Source organism: Homarus americanus, unplaced genomic scaffold, assembly GCF_018991925.1.
Source record: "Homarus americanus isolate GMGI-L3 unplaced genomic scaffold, GMGI_Hamer_2.0 scaffold39155, whole genome shotgun sequence".
Classification (NCBI taxonomy): domain Eukaryota; kingdom Metazoa; phylum Arthropoda; class Malacostraca; order Decapoda; family Nephropidae; genus Homarus; species Homarus americanus.
Genome location: NW_024737042.1, coordinates 6,119,559 through 6,139,676, shown reverse-complemented (window position 1 = coordinate 6,139,676; position 20,118 = coordinate 6,119,559). Strand labels below are relative to the sequence as shown.

General features: G+C 42.9%; 1 protein-coding gene across 1 annotated transcript in view; it reads left to right on the top strand.

Moving 5' to 3' along the window:
- The window catches only part of LOC121872630 (lysosomal acid glucosylceramidase-like), a 36,474-nt gene extending 24,105 nt beyond the window's left edge, over positions 1-12,369 (top strand). Inside the window, exons 12-13 of the mRNA XM_042375545.1 lie at positions 11,795-11,971; positions 12,307-12,369. Coding sequence (XP_042231479.1) covers positions 11,795-11,963 — 169 coding nt within the window. The 3' untranslated portion in view covers positions 11,964-11,971; positions 12,307-12,369. The remainder of the gene's footprint in view (positions 1-11,794; positions 11,972-12,306) is intronic.
- The last annotated feature ends 7,749 nt before the right edge of the window (positions 12,370-20,118 follow it).

The following is a 20,118-nucleotide window of genomic DNA, read 5'->3' as shown; positions in this document are numbered from 1 at the left end:
CCATTTTTATGTTCTTATGTTCTTAACAGACAATGGCTTGATAGATGTGCACACATACTCGCACGGTATACATCAGACACACGTATATGAACGTACACAACACGCTCACACTGGTATACGTACCATTACAAGTATGCATACACTGTCAGTGGTGTGGGTGTGTGTGTGTGTGTGTACAATCTTTGATGTACTTAAAAACTTTGTACACCAAATGCGCCTCAGTATATGTGGTAGGAATCACTATGTTTTTGATATGTTTCCTTATTTTTGTGAGTTGTGTTGCTGTTGCGGTGGTTCAAGTACTGATAACATTAGTGCTGTAAGTGGGTGATAAGACAGTGAACACTTAAGTGACCCACCACACAAGCTACATTAAAAAAAGAGAGATAGGAGAACGATCAAGGCGGTAGGTATGTTACTAGGCTGGTGCCTCCGTTGCACTTGATTGTAATTTGTCACATCCCGCCATAGGCCAGCTGGAGGGGGCATATTTTTTTTAACGATTAACAAATTTGTTGGCAAAGCTTGGAGTACAGTTTGCCTATTCTAAGTAATTGAGTCAGGCCTTGATACTGAGAGTGCTATCACTTCTCACTGCCATACAGGACAGAGGTTCATACACAAAGAAATGGTATACATAGGTCATATTCATGTGGGTGATATCACTGTTTACTTCCACGCAGGACAGTGGTTCATATACAGTAGAAGTCGTATTCTATTTGAGGACTAATCAGTGTGGGCTAGCAAATTTAAGATAGATAGCAATGTAGTAATTACATAGTTCATGATACAATAAGTCTGGTGGCCTGAAGTCTCTGACAGTGTCACATTCAATAATATAATGTTCAAGTGTATGCTTTAAAGGTTTACCACAGTTTACATGCTGAGTGTTCCGGTGTGGGTACAGCGCCACTAACTTGCCAGATGTGTGTATCCTAGCCTAATTCTGGTCACAACTACATTTTTTCTCTCTTTTTTTTTTTCTTTTAAGTTAAGGTGGGGAAAGGATGGAAGGCATACTTGTGCTCAAGGCACAGCCAGACATGAAGGATAGAGAAGTCAAGACAGATAGTCGTGGGGGGAAAGGTTGGAAAAGAAGTTTAATGAGTTAAACCTAGGATTTAGGATGAGGTTGCACAATGGCTACTTTGGTTGACAATGACTAGTTTGATTTTACAATTACATGTTTATGGCAACGTTATGGACTCACCAGATTGTGATTTGTTAAATGTGATCTTATATCATCTAAGGTAGGTCGTTGTGGCGGACATAGATGGGTCGCGGTTTGGGTTGTTGTAGTGCGGGCAGACTTCGGGGGCCACCAGGCATGGGGTCGCCCTCCGTTGATGTCTTCCCCGCTAAGGTGGTCTGGGCTGTGAGGGTCGTCCAGGAGCTTGTCCCAAACCTTCTTCCCTAGGCGATGGAACCTGACGTTGAGGGCCTCTGTTTTATTTCTCAGGTGGATGGTTTCCACTGTTTCCTGGTAGGGTGGCGCTTGGCAACTGGCTGACTCAGACACTTGTTTTGGAAGCTCTGTAGCTGTTGTAGTCTGGTCTTCCCGAGTGTGACGAGTGGTGTATGTGGGTATTCCAGCACAGGCCTCGCCAGCGCCTTGTACAGGTGGACTTGTATCTTCTGAGGCATCAGTTTAACGTTTTAATTTGGCGGCGGCGACTTTTGCTTTCTTTAGTCTGTCCTTCACGTGAGAAATGATGCCCGTCCGAGAGATGATGAGGCTGAGCAACCTGCTTTGTTTAGAGTACTCAATCTCTTCTTCGTCGATCATCACTGGCGTTTGGCTATGGGTATGACCTCGAATTTCGTTTTGTTTGTTTTTATTTTCCATTTATTTTCATACTCCGACATATCCTCTTTAGCCTGAGTAGGGAGTCGCGCCATTCTTGCCGTGGACCTTCCTGGGCAGGTTGCAATCTGTGTTACATGGGCGGGACTTATGGAGGGATCCTTAGTGTACAACATCGAGAGGGAAAAACGCGTTTCTTCTTAGGGATAGCTAACCAGCTACCCATTCATGTTTTGCGGTTGTGGAGTATAAGAAGAATCCTTAGTTCTAAAACAGACCAGCCGTCAACGTGACCATGACACCACAATCTTGACATTGTTTTGCTTTTCTATTTCATCTGCATGAATTTCCACTACATCTTTGTCCAACTTCTTACGTGCAAGGGTGAGCTTGGCGCCGTATCCCCGTGGGACAATGACCTCGTATCTGTTAGTTTTCATTTTGTTCATGGCACCGGACTTTAGTAGTTTATCAGCATTTTCATCTGTCTCTGTGAGGATGATGTAGCCATCTCTCAGATCCACAAGTCTATTTATTCTCACCCTTAGGTCGCTTAATAGCATTTTTAGCCCTATCCGAGACCCCTGGGTCGGGGTTCCAGAGATCTTCACTCTCACTTTGGCCATGGTCAATTACATACATAAAAATCCTACCTAATCTGTCCACCTCAGCTAAACCCCTTCTGTCCACTTGATGGGCGAGTAAAGACGGGTCTAGTGGTAGGTTGAACAGACAATCCCCTGACGGGGGCTTAGCCAAGCTCTTGCGCCTAACAGTAACAGGTTATGAAGCACTAATGAATCCCAAACAGAAGCTGTTACCACATTTACTGTTTCGATGCAGCCCTCTGAGCCCCCCCCCCCAGGTTCGCGTCGTTACCAAACAGCAGGGACTCAGGGAAGAAGCGTAGTGTACAAAAATAATAATATCCATGTACAACTACAAGATAAAGCAGCCAGAGCGAGCCCAACGTGAAAAAAAAGGCTGACAGTCGTAACGGTCAGCAAATTTGAGCATGACCCGGGAGCGACGCAGCAGCATATCACTTCCGTGTGAAGGTTGGGTGCGCTCTGACGACTATATCAGTTACAACAGTGTTGCCATCTACAAATATACATTCCCGCTATATGAGACCCCAAAACCCGCTCGATTTGACCCCTAACGCCCTAGATTGTAACTGTACAGATAATAGCATGTGTTACCCTCCTTATTTAAACCGTATATAAATATATAGACAATTAAACTGATTATTATATATAATCCCTCTAACTATCGCCCCATTGCCCTAACTTAATCCCCCTCTAAGATTTTCGAAACTATCTTGAACTCCCATTTTCTCCGTCACCTTGAACGCCTTTCTCTTTTGTCGGATCACCAGTATGGCTTTCGCCAGGCAAGATCTACTGGTGATCTGCTCTCCTATTGCACCCATCTTTGGTCATCCTCTCTTAGGGATTATGGGGATACTTTTGTCGTGGCCATCGACATCTCCAAAGCATTTGACAGGGTATGGCACAAGTCTTTGCTATCTAAACTTCCCTCTTTTGGTTTCTCTCCCCCACTTTGTTCTCTCATCTCTAGCTTCCTTGAGAATCGATCCATGGCAGTTGTTGTCGAGGGATCGATCACTCGCTCTTTCTCTACCAATAGTGGCGTCCCACAGGGTTCTGTTCTTTCACCTACTATCTTCCTTCTTTTTATCAATGATTTACTTCACAATACAACTAATTCTATCCATTCTTACGCTGATGATTCTACTCTTCACTCTTCCTCACATTTTCCCCTTCCTCCTTACTCTCAAACTAGATCTGTTTCTAGAACTGATATCATTACTTCTATCAACGCGGATCTGTGCAGCATCTCTGAATGGGGAGATACAAACTTGGTTAAGTTCAATAGTAACAAAACTCAATATTTACCAATTACACTTTGTAAATTAGACGATCTCCCACCAATTACATTTCAGGACGCTATCATCCTCCCAAATTCTGAAATAAATATGTTAGGCCTCACCATTTCCTCCAATATGTCCTGGAAATCACACATCCTTAGTATAACTAAAGCTGCCTCCCGAAAGTTGGGAATGCTGTACAGATGCCGCAGCTACTTCACTCCTGAGCAGTTGCTCCAAGTATATAAGGGATTCATTCGTCCTAACTTGGAGTACTGCTCTCATATCTGGGGTGGCTCTTCTTCTGTCCAACTATTAGATAGGGTGGAATCAAAGGCATTTCGTCTTATTAACTCTCCTCCTTTAGTCGACAATCTCTCTCCCCTTTCTCTTCGCCGCAATGTTGCTTCACTCTCTCTCTTTTACAGGTACTTTAACGGGCAATGTTCAGTGGATTTGGCATCCTGTGTACCGCCGGCAAGGCCGTGGGTTCGTAACACACGTCTTGCCCGCGGTGCCCACCATTTCTCTGTGGATGTCGGTCACACGAGAATAACCCGTTATAGTACCTCCTTCTTTCCTCACACAGCCAAACTGTGGAATGCTCTGCCTTGTTCTGTGTTTCCTTGCTCTTACAATCTGTCTCACTTTAAAAAGCTGGTTTTCCGGCATCTTCGTGGTGTAGATTAATACAGCATAACCTTTTTTTCTATATTTTCAATTTCTTTCCATTCTTTTTTTTTTGCCCCCCAGGCTCCGTTGTGGGTCGTTTGACCTGTGCCCGGGTGGGCTAATTCCCGTAAAAAAAAAAAGAAATAAAAATAGATAGAATGATAAATATAGAAAGTATGGAAGCAAATTTACCCGCTAGATCGGGGGTTCCCAAACCTGGGGTCGCGACCCCAAATGGGGTTGGAAGCCTCATTAGGTAGGGTCGCAAAGAGGTCATGGGGTCGGTGGGGTCGCTGGGGTCCTTTGGATCTGCCAGTGAAATGATTTGGGGTCGCACTGGATAGTTGACAACACTGGATGGGGTCGTGCAAGAAAAAGCTTGGGAACCCCTGCTAGATGGTGGGTCAAAACATCTAGATTTAGCGGGAAAATCGAAAAAATAGCAACACTGCATCAGTAACATCACATTGTCTGGGTCTGTCCTTACGCTGGCCATACCGGTACCAATTGTCACAAAAAATTTCATATTTACTCATGCTACAACTGTTAGGTCTCTCTGCATTTCTCAGTTCTCTAGATCAGAGTTCATGATTTTAACTTGTATGTTTTTAAATACAACACTGGACAGGCTAAGGTCCCGTTCCACATTTTCTTTCTTACATGCCTCATTGGCCAGTCTATCATCACAGTCATACTTTAATTTTATCCTCTTCACCACTGATCGGCTCGTTAGCCGCTTGGGCGATCAGTCACGTCTCTGATTACTTTTCCTTTTCTTTTATCTCTTCACCAAAAGATCGGCTTCTTAGCCGCTTGGGCGATCGGTCACGTCTCTGTTACTCACTGTTGGCAAGTACTGGGCATGAACCGGCTCCTGAATGTACCTGAACCCGCTCCAGTGTCGATCAAGTCTTGCATTGAAAGAGCTCACACTTATGGTAGATTGTTCCAAGAGTTCACAACTGTCACTGCGAAAAAGTTTGCCCTCACGGTTTTCAGGACTTGCGGCTTCTTCAATCTTGAGCTGTGACCCCATATGGGGCGAGCGTCCGCCAGCTCCAAGTAAGGACACTCGACTGAGTAGTGCCCCTTGAGATGCTTATACACCTCAATTAGGTCACCCCTTGCCCGTCTGTAGTATAAGCTAGGCAAGTTCAGGCGCTCCAATCTCTCAGGGTAGCTGAGGTGCCGAAGGGCAGGCACCAATCTGGTGGCCCTCCTTTGAACATTTTCAACCAACTGACAGTCCCTAGTATATCTCGGGGACCAGACGGGGTGACAGTACTCCATATGGGGAAGCACTTCACTCTTGAAGATCGTTACGAGGGACGGACCGTCTAGATATCTGAACGACCTTCTTATAAGACCCAATAATTTACTTGCTTGATTTACCTTCTTCTCGCAATGTCCCGAGAACTTCAGCTCATTGTCAACATACACACCTAGGTCCTTCTCACATTCAGTCTCAAATAATGCACTTTCTTTATCCTGTTGGGACATATGATACGCCTCCTTACCGTTGATATGCCCCAGGTGCATCCTCTTACACTTCGTGACATTGAATATCAGCAGCCATTTCTTCGACCATTCTTGGAGCCCACAAAGGTCCTTCTGCAGCTCTTCACAGTCCGCTTGGTTCTTGATTTTCCGAAATAACTTGGCGTCATCGGCAAACATTTGTATGGAGGAGATTACAACGTCAGGCATGTCATTTATGAAACAAACAAACAACAGCGGTCCCAATACACTGCTCTGTGGTACCCCGCTTGTGACAGGTACGGATGATGATTTCGTGCCATTAATCACCACACACTGCTTGCGGTCATGTAGAAAGTCTTCTATCCACGCTAGGACATTTCCCCGAATTCCGTACCCTTCCAGTTTGATTTTCAGCCTTTCGTGGGGTACACTGTCGAAAGCCGTGGCAAAATCTAGGTAAATATTGTCGATATTACTACTTCGTTCCAGAATATGGGTCCAATTATCCAATACCTTGAGCAATTGTGTTAAGCAGGCACGCCCCGGCATAAAACTGTGTTGGCATTCCATTACAAGGTTGTTTCATAGCAGATGTTCCATCGCGGCATCTCTGATAATACTCTCAAGTACTTTACATATTATGCTGGTCAGGCTCACCAGTCTATAGTTGTTCATGGAGTGACGATCGCCCTTTTTGAAGATAGGACTCACATAAGCCACTTTCCATTCACTGGGGACCTTTTGTTCATCCAGGCATTTACAAAACAGGATCTTCAGGGGCTTCTGAAGCTCGTTGCTCAACTCTCTGAGCACTCTGGGATGCACCATGTCAGAGCTGGGACTCTTATGGACCTGTAGCTTTGACTGTTTATTTCCAATACCCTCTTCTGTGAACAAAATGTGGGTCAGTGCTGTGTCGAACCGTCTGTCCTCAAACGCAGGAAGGTTAATCGCATCCTCTCTTGTGAACACCGAGGAAAAGAAGCTATTCAATGCCTAAGCTTTATCCTGGTCAGAATCTGCGTAACTACCATCCTCATGCCTCAGGTCTGATACTCCTAATCGAGTTTTTAATTTCGACTTTGCATAGTGGTAAAGCACCTTTGGGTTTGACTTGACCTCGCTTGCAACCAGCCTCTGGAACTCCTTTTCAGCCCTTCTACATTCTATCTTTACTTGGTTTCTGGCTCTTGCATACATCCTTCTGTCCTGCTCATCATGTGACCCAACCCACGTCTTGAATTTCTGGGTTTTCTTCTTAACTTTGTCGACCGCCTTTGTGGTTCATGTGTAGGGATCCTCTCGTATTCCTAGAGGCACTGGGTTTGGTCTTGGGTATATATTTATCGATCAAATGGGTCACTTTACTAGTTATGATATTCAGCGTAGTGTCTGCGTTCTTCTGCCTTAATGAGTCAGGCCAGTGGATACCCCTCATCTCTTCTCTCATCCCGTTGTAATTTCCCCTGTAATATTTGCACCTTGGCTTGGCCTTATCTTGAACTAGGTAATAGTTAAATCTAAATGACAATACTATATGGTGACTGGTGCCAACTGGGGCAAGGTGTTCCAGTTTGGCCACCATACCCTCCTCGTTTGTTATGATGAGGTCTAGTGGCTTGGGTGTTTGCTCCCCTCTGTAATGTGTCGGGCCTCTAACATGTTGGAACAGAATATTATCTCTCAGAGTTTCTACAAAGAGAGTAGCAGGGTTATTCAAGTCATTTGGGTTGAACTCGTTTCTACAGTCGATGTCGCCATAGTTAAAATCCCCCATGGTATGGAGGTGGCTAGGATTGAGCATCGCCGCGTTGTCTATTAAGGCTCTTAAGTTCCTTCGATTTAGTGGGCCACAGTTTGGGGATCTGTAGATTCACCCGACAATAAGTAAGTCCCTTCCCTTTAGTTTAATTTTATCACCACTTGGACTCTTCAAAAACATCCTCTCCCTTTACCCTTGCCTGGCTGGCTCTAAGGTCTTGCCTTGTATATATAATCACACCCCTCTTGCAAGTTTCTTGAGAAAGGTTCGTAAATGAGTCATATCCAGCAATACTGAACTCACATTCTTCTGGGTCGATTCTCCTGTTCTCGTACAACAGTTCTACAACTCCCACAATATCTGATTGGTGTACCTTCAGTAGTGTTTCAAACGCCTCTCTTTTATCAAGGAATGTGTCAGTATTAGTGTACATGACATTCAAGCCAGAATCTGTTCTCGGTAACGTCTCTGCTCTTAGTAGTACCCCCTCCCCCCCATTCTCAGAAGCTGCAGCATTTGCTAAGTACACTGTATTTTGCAGGGTGTGGTAAGAAACGTCATTGCTAGCCCACACTGATTAGTCTTCAATTAGAATATGACTCCAATGTATGTGATCCACTGACCTATATATACTGCTAATGAATATGATGTATTTCCTTCTTTGTGTACGAACCTCTGTCCTGCATGGCAGTGAACAGTGGCATTACCCACATGAATCTGACCTATATATAGTGTCAATGAATATGATGCATTCTTTGTGTACGAACCTCTGTCCTGTATGGCAGTGAAGTGACATTACCCACATGAATCTGACCTATGTATATGTATGTATGTGTGTGTATGTATATGTATGTATGTATGTATGTATGTATGTGCATGTGTGTGTATGTATGTGTATATGTATGTGTATGTATATATATATATATATATATATATATATATATATATATATATATATATATATATATATATGTGTGTGTATATGTATGTATATGTGTATATATATATATATATTTATATAGATACACGTATATGTATGTGTGTGTGTATATATATATATATATATATATATATATATATATATATATATATATATATATATATATATGTGTATATACTGTCAATGAATATGATGCATCTCTTTGTGTACGAACCTCTGTCCTGCATGGCAGTGAACAGTGACATTACCCACATGAATCTGACCTCTATACATATATAGCTGTTAATGAATATGATGTATTTCTTTGTGTATGAACCTCTGCCCTGCGTGGCCTTGAGAAGTGATTCCACCTTCAGTGTCAAGACCTGACTGAATTACTCAGAATAGGCAAACTGTACTAAAGCTTTGCCAATAAATTTGTTAAACTAAATTTTTGTTTACAAGGCGCTCGCCTCCTCCCGGCTGAAAGGCGGAGCTGGTGCCACCTCCTGGGCAGGGGGTAGAGTTGGTGGAGGGTGCGCTGCTGTCCCTCAGCCCTGTGTCGGCACACTTGCTTCCACCACTCTCTCCCTGAATACAACCCATGTACACCCGCCCCCGCTCCTCCTCGACTCCTCTTTTTTCTGTTTCAAGTCCTGCAGGAGCTTCCTGTGCTGTTCCCTCTGCAATACCGTGCGATCTGGGTGAATGAATACACTCCGAAATGCCTCGTTCCTTGCTGTTTTTGCCTGCCGAATAACCTCCCATTTCTCCTCCTCACTCACTAGTGTGATCCTGGGGGCGAGGCTTGCCCCTGCTTTGTCCCAGCCTCCTTACATCCTGAGGGGTTGATGGCATCTTCAGAACCTCTGTACAAATATTCTTAAACTGCATCTTATCGTGTGTTATCTTACCACCTCCGCCTGGCTCTCAGGAACTCCAAAAACTATTACATTGTTCCTGCGCTGGAAACGTTCCCGTTGTTCCTCCTCTCCCCTAACAGTAGGTCCGTTAATATTCATTTCTTCGACACACTTCTTCAGAGTCCCTAGCTGCTGTAGAACCTGTTCTGATCCTGCATTACCCTCCGCCCCCTCCTGTGGCCCTGCTAATACGTCAGCATAACTCCTCTTAGAAACCAAAGTAAAAGTTGGTTGGAAATGTTCAAAGGAGGGCCACCAAACTGGTGCCTGCACTTCGGCACCTCAACTACCCTGAGAGATTGGAGCGCCTGAACTTGCCTAGCTTAAACTGTGGGGTACGAGTTGTTTCGGTTCACACTCAGGATGGGATGGAGAAAGGAAACTCACAATGTGCTCTCTGTATCCATATTGTATTGGGTGTACAATGCAGCATGGTGTTGGGAAGGCAGCATGGTTACAAGCGTGATGCAGAGAGAGCTGGTTGGTGAGGGTGCTCAGAGGAGGACAGCTAGGGGTCGCCATGCTCGCCGGCGGGAGCGAGGGCCGCCAGGCAGCGGCGGAGGAGGTGGTGTTGCTTGCTGCGGCTGTAGCTAGAAGAGAGGTAGGTCACCACGAGGTCAGGTCTTATATAGCGGATGTAGGCGTGGCTTAATAGTTGACCTCCGTCATGTAAGGCGGCGCTGGTTGACCTAGACCACGAGGCAAACACGGGAATTCGCGGGGTCGGCTACTCGGCGACAAACAGCGTTTGTAGGGGAGGTATCCACTACAATACTACGGACGGGCAAGGGGCGAACTGTTAGGGCAAACTTTTTTGGAGTGAGAGTTGTGAACTCTTGGAACAATCTGCCAGAAAGTGTTGTGACGGCACTGAGTGTGATTTATTTCAAGACCAGACTTGACCAACACTGGAGCAGGTTCAGGTACATTCAGGAGCCAGTGCATGCCCAGTACTTGCCAACAGTGCGTAACAGAGACGTGACCGATCGCCCAAGGCTAACGAGCCGATCATTTGGTGAAGAGGATAAAAGAAAAAGAAAAGTAACAGAGACGTGACCGAGCGCCCAAGCGGCTAACGAGCCGATCAGTGGTGAAGAGGATAAAAGAAGAAAAGAAGTGTACTCTAATATCCCTCAAATCTCTCTGTAAGAAAATTTTGTGAAAAACTGTAGGAAGAGGCTGAGCTGAGATTGCGAAGCAGTTAGTCCATATCCAACATTTCAACAAAACAGTCTAAATTTCAAATACGATAAAGATGAAAAAAAAAAAAAGAATTACACCTGACATGACCCTTTTACTACAGTATAGAGACCTGCTAAATACCTGCAATGTGTTTGTGTTGTCTCGATATCATCATCATCAATCCCTTTATGGCTATTGTCCACGTTGTAAGAGTATTTGTCTTTAATAGGTAGACGCACCCCCATTACCAGAAGGGACTGATGGGTGGACATGTCCCCTCCAGTGTTATGCTTTAACTGGTGGTTCTGTGCAGACAAACACAGGTCGAACAGGTTGTGCAATTGTAATATATAAAGAAAAAGAGATGATAGTGTCAAACAAGCAAAGGCTGAACAACTGGGCCAGCACAACACAAGCTGGACTACTGGGAATCTACTTAGCTACAGACTACCTTAAAGAGATTGGAGGTGGGGTGATATTCTGACTCCCAAAGTGCTTTGAAATCAATGAACAGACCGTCAAGCTCTATGTCTAAAGTTGTTTCTGATATTAAAATAGATGTGATAACTGCTAAGAACAACTTTCGTATTTAATTTGTGTGGATTCCGTCCCTGTTTGTAATCGGGAACACGCCTGCTCCAAAAATTATCTTTACGATTTTGTGTTAAATAATATGACAACCTTACCGAGACAACAGGAGTAGCAGTGTTCATTTTTAAATTCATCGGACCCCACCGTAAAGGTACTTTTTGGAGCGAGTGTACATGTTGTTGTATTACTTATTTTCATCCTCTTCTTTCCCACTCTTCAGCTTACTAGCCAGTCAATTAGTTCTCTGTTACGTACTGTTGGTAAGTACTGTGTATATAAGGGCTCTTGGGTGTATTTTGTCGGCGACTGTACCTGATAATGTGCCGGTGGTAGTCAAGATTGATCATAAAGGAGTTCACAGCTCTAATACTGCAGATAAAGTTTGTGTGTTGAATGCATTATTAAGCTAATGAATTATACCATTTCCTAATTATTTGGGGTTTGATATGCATTATCTGTGTACATTATTTGTATACCCTGTATTGTACATGCTGAATCAATGTAAACTCGTTTGACAGCTTGACTAATGTCTGCCTACCTCTGTCAACAATCGTGTTGCTTTTGTTGTCAGGGGCGAGGAGGCGCGGGAAGTTAGTGTGGAGGTCGGGTATGGGAGGTATACTAACGTTCACCTCCCCGCCAAGGCTATCCAGACACTAGTCATCGCCGGGGAGGACCAGAGCGCCAAGTCTCACGCCAAGACCAAATACACGCCGGAGGGACAACACCAGCATGACTGACCTAGCAAGTAAATGTTCGAATGACGCCGAAGCTGTATGAACAATGTACCACGTTGCTTTTTAAAATTTCTAAAATGTATTTTGCAGATCATCTGAATATCTTATGTTGATTTGCGAATTAGATGTTCACATGCTGTTCTTTACTACGTCAGGTCGATATACAAAATGTTCAGTATTCAGATGGTTATCCATTATTTGGGCAATTATCGGCACTGGGTCAGGTGGTCTTGTTATATAATTTATAGTATTCGCACTTGACACTTTAGTTCAATATGCTTGATAAAAGAATTGCAATTGCACACATTTCCATTTGCCTAATGCTAATCTAGTTTTTTTCTCGAAGGTTAACATTGTAGTGGACTTCTCCCCTACAACTTCCTACAACTGCGTAGCAGCTCACCACCTGCTATCGCATTCCAATGTGCCGCCTTCCCTAGCAACCAACCAGATGTTACCGTATCTTAGCAACGAAACTATTCACCGGCTACTTCTCGGGTTTTCCCACCATGACTCATGGCGGCTGCTGCTGGGTATATAAGCTCTGCTCTCCATTGAGATTCAGTCTGACCAATCTTCTTGAACAAGCAACACCTCCTGCTGCTGCCTGGCGACCCGCCTCTCCTCCGCCTGCCTGGCAGTCCTCGCCCCCGCCAGCGAGCATGTCCTTCTGAGCTTCCTCACCAACCAACTCTCTATTCTGACCATTCTTCCTGAACAAGCAACATCTCCTCCAGCAAGCTCCACGCGTTAACATTTCATTCAACCAGGAGGCCAGCAACAGGCAACACCTTCTCTAACGAAGTCCTGCACATCTACCTCCTTCAACACGATACTCCCTGAACGTCTTCTACTGAGCTGCTCCCCACCACACGGCACCCCAGCACCAGACTGTCATCATATAACTTATATATATTATACAAGAAAACCACATTAGAGTTTCCTTCCATCCTGAGTGCTAGACAACATTATCTCGATACCCCTACAATGGTGACTCCCGGAGATTAGCACTCACACAGGATGGAGGAGACTGATCACGCTCCCACTTCAAGCAGACACCGGCTCCTCTTCCTGCCCCACGCACCACATTCTGACGACCCCAGCACACCCGTCCTGCCTCAGACGCCGACCCAGCAGTACCTGCCGTGAGGGAAGCACACAACATCCATCGCCTCCACACCCCTCTTTTCTCCCCAGGTACCCCCTGCTAATGTCCTGCACCCTGCTGCTGTCGTGGACCCAGCTGCTGTCACGAGCCCTAATCCGCTTCTGCTGACCCAGCCCTGCTCCTGATCCAGGCCCACACACCCCAGCAGGCGCATCTGACGACCCTGTACCTGTCGTGAGGAAGCACAACATTCATCGCCTCCACACACCCTTTTTCTCCTTTCTCCACAGATAGTGTGTATCTAGACAGTTGTATTTCAGCGATCGGCTCATCACGCCATCGCCGTTGTCTCACATGAGGCATGCACTGCCCGGTCTTCCTCACATGTGCTAAGCAACTCTACAAACAACAAGTCTCCTACACCGCCTGAGGGGAGGGGGAGTATTGGTGACCCTCCCTACAACTTCCTACAACTGCGTAGCAGCTCACCACCTGCTATCGCATTCCATGTGCCGCCTTCCCTAGCAACCAACCAGATGTTACGGATCTTAGCAACGAAACTATTCACCGGCTACTGGTTTTTCCCACCATGACTCATGGCGGCTGCTGCTGGGTATATAAGCTCTGTCTCTCCATTGAGATTCAGTCTGACCAATCTTTTGAACAAGCAACACACCTCCTCCTCTGCCGCTGCCTGGCAGACCCGCCCTCCGCCTGCCTGGCGGTCCTCGCTCCCGCCAGCGAGCATGTCCTTCTCTGAGCTTCCTCACCAACCAACTCTCATTCTGACCATTCTTCCTGAACAAGCAACATCTCCTCCAGCAAGCTCCACGCTGTTAACATTTCATTCAACCAGGAGGCCAGCAACAGGCAACACCTTCTCTAACGAAGCTCCTGCACATCTACCCTTCAACACGATACCCCTGAACGTCTTCTACTGAGCTGCTCTCACCACACGGCATCTCCGCAGCACCAGACTGTCTATCATATAACTTATATATATTATACAAGAAAACCACATTAGAGTTTCCTTCCATCCTGAGTGCTAGACAACATTAATATCTCGATACCCCTACAACATGTTTGGAGACATAACCATCTACCCAAGGTAAGCGGTCCTGCACGTCCACAATCCACATCGACAAGTTGTTATGCTTCAGTACATGTCTAGGACAGCTACGTAATATTGATGGATTTGTCCTCTTAATTGCGATGGTTTATAATCCATTGAAGTTTATATCATAAATATTACCATTAAAGACAAAATTATTAGATTATCGTCCTCAAAGGTTATATAAACACGTGATATCTCTTCTACACAAAATTTCAACGAACGTGTGAAACTAGACAGTTGTAATACAGACGAGGTTCATGATGATTTGGTGTTAAGAGGATTATCACCAAATACATTAACCCTCTAGAGGGCACTAGCACACTTAGGTATCTTATTCTGGCTAACGCCAAACGACTTTATTCGTGCAGTTCAAATCCTTCTGGGTAACTGAAGGGTAGTAGGGTACCATCTGTGGCCTCCTTGGACATTTTCAATCAACTGACAGTCCCTAGTATATCTCGGGGACTAGACAGGGAAGCACCTCTTCAAGAGTGAGGTGCTTCCCCGTTTGAAGTACTGCCATCCCGTCTGGTTCTCGAGATATGCCAGAGACTGTCAGTTGATTGAAAATGTCCAAAGGAGGGCCACCAGACTGGTGCCTGCTCTAAGGCACCTCTGTTACCCAGAGATTAGAAAGCCTTCAACTGCCGTCTAGCTTATAATATAGACGGGCAAGGGGTGACCTAATTGAGGTGTATAAACATCTCGGAGGACAGTAGTCAGTCGAGTGTCCATACCTGGAGCTGGTGGACGCCCGCCCCACAAGGGGTCACGGCCCAAGATTGAAGAAGCCACAAGTCCAGAAAACTGTGAGCAATTTTTTTTGGAGTGATAATTAGAAACTCTTGGAATAACCTGCCAGGGAGTATTGTGACGGCAACGAGTGTGGGTTCTTTCAAGACCAGGCATGACCAACACTGGAGCAGGTACAAATACATTCAGGAGCCGGTACATACCCAGTACAGGCTGTACTTGCTAACAGTGCGTAACACAGACGTGACCGACTGCCCAAGCGGCTAACGAGCCCATCAGTGGCGAAGAGAATAAAAGAAAGCAACCCCTGCCAGCGACTGCTGACTACATGCCACACTTAGCTGTTCTCCAGTAAACATTACAGTCAAGTTTATACATATATGAGGACGGTGGGAAGTAATACATAAATAGATGATGAATACACAATTTAATGTGTTATTTGTAGCTGGTGCCAAGACGTACCAGATAAGTTATCAACAAATTCGTGGAAATAAACATTACTGAAAGCTCTTTAAGTATGGAGTTTTAATTGCCTAATGCCTGAAATCTCTGCTATTTAAGTTATCATTAACGTTGTTACTCGAACACCCCTTCCCTTCTCCAGGCACATTACACAAGGCGGCTGGTGGAACACACCCGTCCTGAGTATATATATATATATATATATATATATATATATATATATATATATATATATATATATATATATATATATATATATATATATATATATATATATATATATATATATATATGTGTGTGTGTGTGTATTGTTACGACCCCCCTCTTTCACCGCTTACCCAGCTACCATTACTGTTTACCAGCGGCTAGGGTCGTATGTACAGTACAGAAGCAGTGGATACCTCACAAGTGTTGTTGAATTACCATTGGCTGTTCTCCCAGTCACCGGTAATTTCCCGACGATTGGTATCAGTGTACAGACAAACAACAGGCAGGTATTTAAAATAGGAAAATAGATGAAATATTAAAGAAATATAGAAATTTTGCATCTAGAATATAATTATGTACTATAACTGATTATATGAAATATTAGGGATTTATGGGAGTCCTGAGAGGGACATTCCTGGACTGGGGTGGGGATGACTTATGTCACTTCATCCCTTTGAGATGTATTAATGTTTTTTGTATCTCAATAAACGTATCAATCAATCAATCAACAGGCAGGTAGATTTCCACCAGGTCACAGAAACACACTTTTAACAGGGTAATGGCTTCACGGCTGGATTTCTCACTTAGAATGTATACTGTAGTCACCACACTACCAGTGTATAATTACTTAATCCTTTCACTTTATATTGTTCACAACAATTCCACACTAATTGCACAACAATTATCTTCAGTTGTTCTACTAGGAGTTCTTATTAATTTCGAGCGGAAGCGATCGACCTACCTGTCACTGCCGCTTGTACAGGTATGTACAATTGTACAGTACAGTATGTCTCGCCAGACGCATTTCGAACAGCCTAGTACCACCCAGAGATGCCTGGGTGGTTCTAGAACGTTCTATTCTGATCGAGGCTTATAATAATAAGTAAATCATAAAAAAAATTATGCAATACATTCTGGAATATTCTTACATAATTAATACATCAATATATAAACGAAAATTTCACTACATTTGCCAAAATAACTGCTGCGTTGGGAAAGAAAATCAAAACACCTAGTTTACACAATTATAATGCGAAATTATGCCTGCATATATATATATATATATATATATATATATATATATATATATATATATATATATATATATATATATATATATATATATATATATATATATATATCTCAAGACATCTTCAGCTTGAAGAGTTCGAATAAAAGACGAAAGCTAAGGTGTTCTGTTGTTTCCATTTTCCCGTGTGATTTTATCAAGATTTATCTTATCCACGTTTTCATTAGAAATATATATATATATATATATATATATATATATATATATATATATATATATACATATATATATATATATATATATATATATATATATATATATATATATATATATATATATATATACACAAGTAAATCACTGTGGGTGCAAGATGATATAACCACAAGGAAAACACGTGTTTTTTCTTTCCTTGTGGTTATCACATATATATATATATATATATATATATATATATATATATATATATATATAAAAAATATATATATATATATAAAATATATATATATATATATATATATATATATATATATAAATATATATATATATATAAATATATATATATATATATATATATATATATATAAATATATATATATATATATATATATAAATATATATAAATATATATATATATATATATATATATATATACATATATATATATACATATATGCAAGTAAATCACTATAGGTGCGGTGATCTGGTATATGCTTAACCACAGAAAGAACACGCAAGCCTGTAATTCATCTTCAGGTGAGTACAGACTAGAAATACAAACCAAGGTGTATATACAGAGGAGGTGAGACCAGGTCCACAATGGTCAGGTATTAGGTAATGACCCTGGTCTCCTTGTATATATATACACCTGGTTTGTATTTCCTAGTCTGTTACCCTAAGATGGAATCACGACGCTTGGAACTGTTTTTTCTTTCCTTTAAATATATATATATATATATATATATATATATATATATATATATATATATAAATATATATATATACAGTATATATAAATATATATTATATATATATATATATATATATATATATATATATATATATATATATATATATATATATATATATATATATATATATGACTGCTGTGTGGGGCCATGTAACCAGTGGGGTTCCCCAGTGGTCAGTACTAGGCCCACTCTTGTTCATAATCTACATAAACGATCTAGATACTGGGATCAGCAGTGACATAAGCAAGTTTGCGGATGACACCAAAATAGGGCGGCAAATTAATTCGGGGCAGGATGCAAATGCATCACAGGAGGATCTAAATATACTGCAGGGGTGGTCTGAAAATGGCAATGAAATTCAACACCAGCAAGTGCAGCGTACTTAATATTGGAAGAACAAATACTTATAATGCATACAGCCTTAATAACATCAACCTAGAGAAGTCGACTTGTGAAAGAGACCTAGGGTACTTTAGGACCAGACCTACGGCCTAGAAAACAGGTTAATGTTCGAAATAAGGCAAACAGAGTATTGTTTTATATCTAGAAGTAAGTAACAAGAGTGCAGAGGTCTTATTGCAACTATATCTTGCTTAGTCAGGCCGCACCTCAATTATGCGGTTCAGTTCTGGTGCCCCTATTATAGAATGGAAATAAATTCACTAGAGTCAGTGCAGCGAAGAATGACAAAAATGATTCCGGGACTTAGAAACCTTCCATATCAGGATAGGTTCAAGAAACTTAACTTGCATTCCCTTGAAAGACGGTAGGAGATATGATAGAAGTTGTAGGAATTCGTGGTATAATGTTGTCTAGCATTCAGGATGGATGGAAACTCTAAGGTGGTTTTCTTTTATAATATAAGTAAATTTACAGTCTGGTGCTGGAGGTCCCGTGTGGTGAGGAGCTGCTCAGTAGAGACGTTCGGTGAGTAACGTGTTGAAGGAGGTAGATGTGCAGGAGCTTCTAGAGAAGATGTTGCCTGTTGCTGGCCTCCTGGTTGAATGAATGCTGGACAGCGTGGAGCCGAGTAGGTGTTGCGTGTTCAAGAAGAATGGTCAGAATGAGAGCTGGTTGGTGAGGAAGCTCAGAGAAGGACAGCTGGTGGGTCGCCATGCTCGCTGGCGGGAGCGAGGACCGCCAGGCAGGCGAGGGCCGCCAGGCAGTGGCGGAGGAGGAGGTGTTGCTTGTTCAAGAAGAGAGACCAGTGGCGGAGGAGGAGGTGTTGCTTGTTCAAGAAGAGAGACCGGAATGAATCTCGATACGATACGAAGTCTTTAGTTAAGAGGTGAAAGAAGATTATTAGGAGTTGAAGGAAAAGTGGTGAAACTGAAATACAGTAGGAGTAGAAAGAATCTGGGCTCAACCAGATCGCTTCATCTTTCTTATTGGTGTTTTGTCTTTGTTCTCCCTTGGGTCGTCAGACCTTTGTATTAATATTGGTTTATTTATATAATGCTGCTTATTATTATTATTTGTTGTTGAGTTAGTGAGCCTGCCCAGGTCCTGTGTAACTGGGAGGGTAGTCACATTTTTTTTTTTTTTTTTTTTTTTTTGAGGTGTTAGTTAAGTGTTAGTTGTGTTAGTCTAAAGGTACACTGTATGGAGAGGCCTGCCAAGTTCTTAGTGGAGCTGGTTGGTCACTCTCATCTTTATTCCTCTAGTAATGTTTTATGTAGAAATGTGTATGTTGAGGAGGAGGTGTTGCTTGTTCAAGAAGAGAGACCGGAATGAATCTCAATGGAGAGACAGAGCTTATATACCCAGCAGCCATGAGTCCTCTATGAGTCATGTAGGGAAAACCCGAGAAAGTCGCCTGTCTTTGGTTCGTTGCTAGGGAAGGTGGTAACATCTGGTGACGCCGCTCGTTTGGTTGCTAGGATACGGTAGCATCGGAATGCGGATACGCAGTTGTAGGGGAGAAGTCCACTACAAAGTATTTAAGTGGGTGAAAGGAATCAATAAAGGGGATATAGATAAAGTTCTTATAATATCCGAGCAGGATAGGACTCGGAGCAACGGATTCAAGTTGGATAAGTTTAGGTTTAGGAGGGAGATAGGAAGAAACTGGTTCACAAATAGGGTGGTGGACGAGTGGAACAAGCTTAGCAACTTTGTAGTAAGTGCGGGAACTCTGGAAAGTTTCAAAAGGAGGCTAGATAGATTCATGGATGAGAGAGAGTGGTAGTAACTCTCGACAGGAGCTGCCATGCACAGGCCAACCGGCCTATTGCAGACTCCTTATTTTCTTATGTTCTTATGATAGGCGCCATGATTATGCATTAATTAAGGGTGAATTTTGACGGAGACAATCACACTGTATCCATAGCTCCCCGGAACTTCACTTTTACTTTTTACTTTTATCCTCTTCATTACTGATCGGCTCGTTAGCCGCTTGGGCGATCAGTTACGTCTCTGTTATGCACTGTTGGCAAGTACTGGGCATGTACCGGCTCCTGAATGTATCTGAACCTGCTGATCCTGCTCCAGTGCTTGTCAAGTTTGGTCTTGAAGGA